General features: G+C 47.5%; 1 protein-coding gene across 1 annotated transcript; it reads left to right on the forward strand.

Annotated features, from left to right (window-relative positions):
• Nucleotides 1-271: 271 nt before the first annotated feature.
• Nucleotides 272-6,226, forward strand: CENPM (centromere protein M). Its single transcript, XM_072345261.1, has 6 exons — nt 272-384; nt 646-725; nt 1,970-2,068; nt 2,821-2,900; nt 3,943-4,034; nt 4,839-6,226. Exons 1-6 carry the CDS (start codon nt 328-330, stop codon nt 4,962-4,964), a joined length of 534 nt encoding a protein of 177 aa, XP_072201362.1. The 5' UTR covers nt 272-327; the 3' UTR covers nt 4,965-6,226.
• The last annotated feature ends 207 nt before the right edge of the window (nt 6,227-6,433 follow it).

The following is a 6,433-nucleotide window of genomic DNA, read 5'->3' on the forward strand; positions in this document are numbered from 1 at the left end:
CAGCACGGTGAGATCTGGCCACCCACCAGCTGACACCCAGCAGCCCCCGATGAGGCCTTCCCGTGGCCAGCTCCCCACGGCTTTACAGTACCATGAAGGCAGCGGCTCTTCCCGGCTGCCTATGAACGCCGTTCTGGCCGATAGCAGAGCACGCGTGGAGCCGTACCCGGACTGCAGCCTCCCTTCCCCCTCCGACCGCGCCATCATCGCTGCCCTCACCGGCGCGCTCCCCGCCGAGCGCGCGCCCGCCCCGCCCCGCCCCGCCCCCAGAGTGACGTCACTCGAGGCGGCCGTTTTCAAACCCGCGCGCGGCCGGCAGCGGTAGGGATGGCGGTGCTGCGGCCCTTCGATAAGCTGCCGGAGCTCAACAGCGCCACCATACTGGTAGGTCTGCGGTTCCCCGGGAGCCCCCGGCCTTCTAGCCCTTTCCCGGCCCGGTTCGGATCCGCTCGGTCCGGATCCGCTCAGCCCCACGGCGGGCGGCCCCTCGGCCGCAACGGCTGCGGCGGCCTCGCCCCTCCGCCCCCCCCCCCCACTGGGCCGCCGTATGCAAATGTGACCCCGCCCACTCCGCCGGGATAGGCCGCCGGGCTGCTGCATGCAAATGAGGTTCACCCCGTGTGACCGCTGCCTGTCGTCCCGCAGCTGGTGGGCGCCGATTGCGGCCCGCAGCAGCAGCTCGCCGAGGCCGTGCTGAGGGAGAAGAAGGACTTCAACATCAACATGTGAGTGAGCGGGGGGTAGGGAGGGCGATGGTGCTGGCCCGCTTCTTGTGGTTCCGCCCCGCTAATGCATGGCCAGCTTTGGGGGAAATAAGTTTGGTTGTCACTGGAAACGAGAGTGGAAGTAATTGGCACTTAATGCATCGTATTTCCTACAGGCACGACAGGGTTTTGTGTCCCCTTGCTCTGACACTTCATAGCACGCGTCTGGATGCTCCTGACATTTCTTCTTCCCCAGATAGCGCTGTCAGTGTGTAATGTTGTGTGTATTGCAGCAAGCCTTTAGTCACGCTTGGCTCGTATCTTGTGCTATTTTGAAATGCTTCTGTTCAGTGTTTCCTTCCTTGTTTATAGGAAACAAAACACCTTCGTTCAGAGGCTGGCAGACAAAGCTACAAACTGTGCGTGGATGAAAGAAAACTGGGACAAATGGTGCAGTCTCCAAGACTTAATTGCCACAAGTGGCATTCCCCGAGGAGGCCAAAAGCGATGTTGCTCCTTTGGCTTCTGGAGTGCACTGAGAAAGAGATGCAATCTGGGGAGTTTTGTGCTTCCAGTCTGTCTTTTTTGTGACCTTCCAAAACAAAACGTGGTGCTGTTGGTGTTCTTCCCTGATCCCTTCCAACCTCATCCGTTCTGTGATTCTCTGTGTGCTGCAGATGCCTTTGGAAGGGATGCAGGCTCTGTGTTTCCTCCCACAGCTGTATCAGCAGTGGCACTGCGGTGTAAGAGGACACCTGAACTATCCTTGTAATGTATGAGACAGTAAAAGGAAGAGTAACAGTATCACAGGAGCACCGAGCTCTCCCCCAGTTGTACTTCCCCCTTCAAGCTATACAAGCAATACACGTTTGATTTCTCACCAGAGAAAGCAATGAGTGAAACAAAAGATACTCATGCAACATCAGAGCTGGCTTTATTGGAAAGATCTATTAACAGTTAAATGCAATGACTGCCATGCGCATCTATTAGGACAATTTTTTTTTCCTAGGAGTCTTGTTATGCTCTGTTAAGCCTCCCATTATTAACATGTGAGATTAGTAAGTGTGTGACTGCCAGCAGCTCAGAGCAGGCTTAAGAGAGAGATGAGAATCCAAAAGAATCTCCCTATCTCCTTGGTGCCTAATTATTTTACAGCTAGCTGGCTTCCTGCTTGTGTGGTGAGCTGCAATGCCTGTGTGGTTGTGATTAAGTGGATGCTGCCTCGCCAAGGCATTTGTTAAACTGGTAAATTTATTTCCTTTCAGCCGCCTTGCATCGTCCCTCCCCTTACCTTCAGAGAGGGATCACCTTCGGCCCCGAATAGATCTGATTGTATTTGTTATTGACATCAAGAGCAAATACAGGTAAAAGAAGGGCGTAAATACAGGGGAGCAAACTGATATTCTTTCTTAATTCATGCCTAAATCTGTGTTTTTCTTGTGTTGGAATCACTGGATTTTAAACCCAAGACTTGCTGTGGTAGAACGCCTCTACCTAATAATCAGCCAGCTGCTGTGCCCGTGTTCCCATTTCACTGGCACTGCTGGCCACGTGGCAGCAGCTCTGTGTAAGTCTCCAATCAGAAAGGAAAGGTCTGCAGGGGCTGATGTCTTTGTAGAAATCATACTCATGTCCCCAGGCCATAAGCGAAGATTTGCTAGATCACAAAAGTCAGCATCTTTGTACTTAACTTATGGCTGATGATCCTGGGCTCTCATTTACCAAAATGACAGGCCCAGCTGCATGCTCACAGCGCAGATGGTGCTGCAGAAATGTGTGGGTTTGCTTTTCGGAAAGAGCCTAAGGAGTGCTGAAGTCTCATTGGATGTTAATGAGTTTGGACGCTTAGCGTTTGCAAACCTTTTAGGATGCCGTTCAAACTAAGCCTAACTGTTGAGTCTTGAGGAGAAAAGATATTTTATGGATTATTAAACAGCTGTAGGTAGTCCAGAGGTCCCTGATGCCGCGCTTTCAGCATAATTCTGCTGGCTCACAAATCAGCAGATGTTAACATCATGGGTTTTCCAACCGTGCTTCTGAAAGTTATTCCCTTTGTCCTCACGCTGTGCTGCTTTTACCTCCCTGTCCAACTGGATTGTCTGTGCTTTTCTGACAGCTTGAAGAATGTTCAAGCTTCACTCGCTTATGTGGATGCCAGGTTCTTCCTGGGAAAAGTGTGCTTCCTTGTCACTGGGGGTACGTATGGCATCTTCCCCCTCCCTCCCCTAGAGCAGAACGGCTCATTATTGCTTTCCTTAAAGCAAAGCAGGGGCTTAATTTGAAACAGAGCAAAAGTGGACAGTGGATTTGTCCAAGTTTTGTTTAAATATCTGTGCTCATTTGCATATTTTTTTTCCCCTGGATAAAACATGGTTCTCTTCTCTCATGCTCACTTGCCCTTTCCCTTTTGCTTTTGCCACTCAGATCTCCTTTCCCTCATTCCGGAATACAAATGGTGTTATTAATTTATAATTAATTTTATGTGCCATTCCAGAATGCTGTTGTATCTGTTCTGGCAGATCAGTCTTAACAATAGTCTCAATTAGTAGTGAGTAGCATATGATACTGTGATAATAAACTGAATTTAAGTGGATGAGCTACTAAACTATTAAGTATAGTTTTAGTACAAGACTGTGATCCCTGTTGTGTGCTGTCTGGCCCCATTGTGTCTCATATAATTCTCTTTCTCTCTCTCTCTCTCTCTCTCTCTTTCCTCTCTCCTGAGTGAAGAGGGCACTTTCCTGCATCACTTCTCTGAGAGGGCCAGCACGTCTTACTGGGTGCTGTAAAAAAAAGGGCTGTGTTCATGGAATTTGGGGTTCAGAAGGCTTAACTGAGGGGTGAGAAAGTGCCTTAGTTTAGCCTTGTGCTATGGTTCTCCTGATGGAGTGAGGCCCTTGGAGATGTGAATGCTCTGTCAGGGCTTCTGATTAACAAGTGGAAGATTCTGTCCTGCTGATAGAGTACTGTCTGATCCCTTATCCCAAATGTTAATGTTGCAGTACTCAGTAATGTGGCAATGCTATTCCTGCTGTCAGTATTATGGAATACTTCAGTGCTAATTCCACTGTGCATCTTGTACCATTCTGTTTGTACTGCTCACTGTTGCTTTACCTTCCATGATGCTGTCAGTCACTGGAATCATTTCTGTGGATCATTTTCGCACGTGCAGAATTCTTTGGTACTTTTCCTTACTGGATGCTGATAATAGGGCTTGTAAAACAGAAAACTTCTGTAGTTGGCAGGGTGAACAACTGCAGCGTAGAGATGAATGCCATCTGGAAACTGGGAGATGACTACTGCAGTCCTGTGATATTCTGTGAGCTGGAGGTGAGGTGCTTATTTGGTGTCTGAAGGGATCTGGGAATTCCACTGCTCTCTGATCTTCAGTAACATCATTACATTAGCAATAAATATACATACATATGCCATTGCCACACGTAAGTGGTGTCAGAGAGCAGGCTTTTTGAGAGAATAGCTACAAGAGTCTGACTGTCCTTGAAAGGAGTCTTACCAATTCCCTGCACCTCCTGGTGCTACTTCAAAGCCTCAGAAAACCAAGCCTAAGTTATGAGAAGTTTCTCTGATGTGCAAAGCCTTGGTACATTTGTTCCTCAAAGCATTTTCTCTTTCTGGGAGCCCTGGAGCTGTTTGCTGTGTGTCCTTGCCCCCACGATGCTCCTGTTAGCCAGGTTTTGTTGTTTCACACGCTGTTTTGTAGTATAAGTTGCCACTCCTTCTAGTTATCCACTTGGTCTGAAAAGCTGACAGGAGTTGGCATGCAGCAGTGGCACCCTTTCCTTTTCCATTTAATAATCATTCCCTCATCAGGGATTGCTTCCTTATCAGCAGATAATATTTGTGCCTTTGGCAGTCCTTCTGTTTGCCACTGCTTCTCTCAGCAAATCAGAATCAGTGACTTTGGGCACTTGAAGCTTTCTTAGGGTTTTCAGCTGGCATAACTCTGCCCCTCCTCTAGCATTCAGAGAGTAAATGAATCTCATGGGTGTTTTCTGTAACTAGCAGCTCTGAATCATACTTAGAGCTGGTTCCAGTTCTTTCTTTTATCACAGTTAATCACTGCTTTTCTTTTTTTTTCCTATTGATTAAGTAACTTCTCCGTTCTGGTTCCAGCTGGAGAGGATACGAGTTGCCACCGCTCAGCGACTTCTCCGGATGTTACAGATCTGTGCTGGTCGCGTACCAGGAGTTTCTCCCTTGTACTTCAGCTTGCTGATGAGGAACTCTGCTGGTGATTAGTCTCTTGATGTGAGAATTTATCCAGATTCATCATTATTTTTTTTTACTTCCAGGCATTTGTGCTGCTGCAGTTGCTCCCTTCACATTGGGAAGCTTTCTTGCCAGATTTGTTACAGCCACTCATCCAATCTAGAGCTGTTTGTAGTTGCTAGTCTATCAAGAAAAAATCTTGATTCCCTTTGAGTGAATAAGGTGTAGGTGAGGAGAGGATAGACTGAAATAGGGTTCCCTATCTGTTGTTACCTTTGAATGCTATTGTGTGATGGATTTGGGATTTCAGCCACTTTGCTGGTGGCCAGGAGCTACATATTCTGATACTCTCTCAGTATCTGCTTATTGTGGTTGAGTGTCTTAATTTCTGTAGGCAGCAGGTGAGGCAGCAGGCTTCTACTTCCTTAACAGAAATAAAGCACCTTGGACTAACACAGAACCTCACTGCAAATTTTACTTCCCGACCAAGAGAGTAACAAGGAGAAAGGCAGTCCTTCAGCTTCAAGATATGCTGCAATTGGCAGTTAATGATCCAGCTGTGTGAGCATCTGCCCACTGAAGGGCTCAGCATTTCCATGCCTGGCACATAAGGCAGGAAGGGACTGAAGAAGATAATCTGGCACTTTAGCTTTCTTTGAAATCTTGAGAGAAAAAGGCTCTATCTCTTAAGCCCAAAATAATGTGATTTTGAACATCTGTCAACTGTGCTGCTGCAAGTCGGCTACTGGGAACCAAGGACAGATTTTTTTTCTGAAGATGTCAAACTTTCAATGAGTTAAGAAATGAGGAGGGCTGTAATAGAGTGTGGCAGTACTTGGGTTATTGCCCTTGCAGGCAGGCCACAGTAGGAGAAACGTGTGGCTGCTAGTGAAGATCAGCCCCTGCTTCCAGATAGAAAAGCCACAGAATTGTTTTGTTTTTTTCCTGTCTTATGCTCCCAGAGAATCAAACCTGAGAATAATGGAAGTTGCTGGCTTCCAGCAAGCCTCTACAAATCGGGCAGTTCAGCTTCAGAGAGCTGCAGGACTGCACTCGTCCTTCCAGCATCTGTAGGGCTGAGGCTCTGAGCTCTGTGGCTGACCAGAGGTGAAAGCCAACTGGACTATAGCAGCGTACTGAAAATACACGGTGACTCTTGCAAGCTGGGCATGTGATGTGTACAATTATTTAACTAATAGCTTCCTAACAGCAGTAATTTGTGCCTTATTCTTACTGCCAGTCAATAGTGTGTTTTGGAGTTTTAAATTAATAAAATATATCATATTGATCTGTATGCTTTCTTGGTTAAGTCTGTGGAATGGGCTGTAAAACCTATGAATGCTTTTCCCAATTAGACCTGGCAGTGGAACTGGTCCTTGCTGACATTTTGAACGTCTTGTGAGTTCGGTGACTTGGTAGGCTGCAGTTGCTGCTTCCACCACGTGGTGGTGGCAAAACCTTTCCAAATGTGATGCTTCTGTGTAAGCTGAATTGAGCCA

This window comes from Excalfactoria chinensis, chromosome 1, assembly GCF_039878825.1.
Source record: "Excalfactoria chinensis isolate bCotChi1 chromosome 1, bCotChi1.hap2, whole genome shotgun sequence".
NCBI lineage: Eukaryota > Metazoa > Chordata > Aves > Galliformes > Phasianidae > Excalfactoria > Excalfactoria chinensis.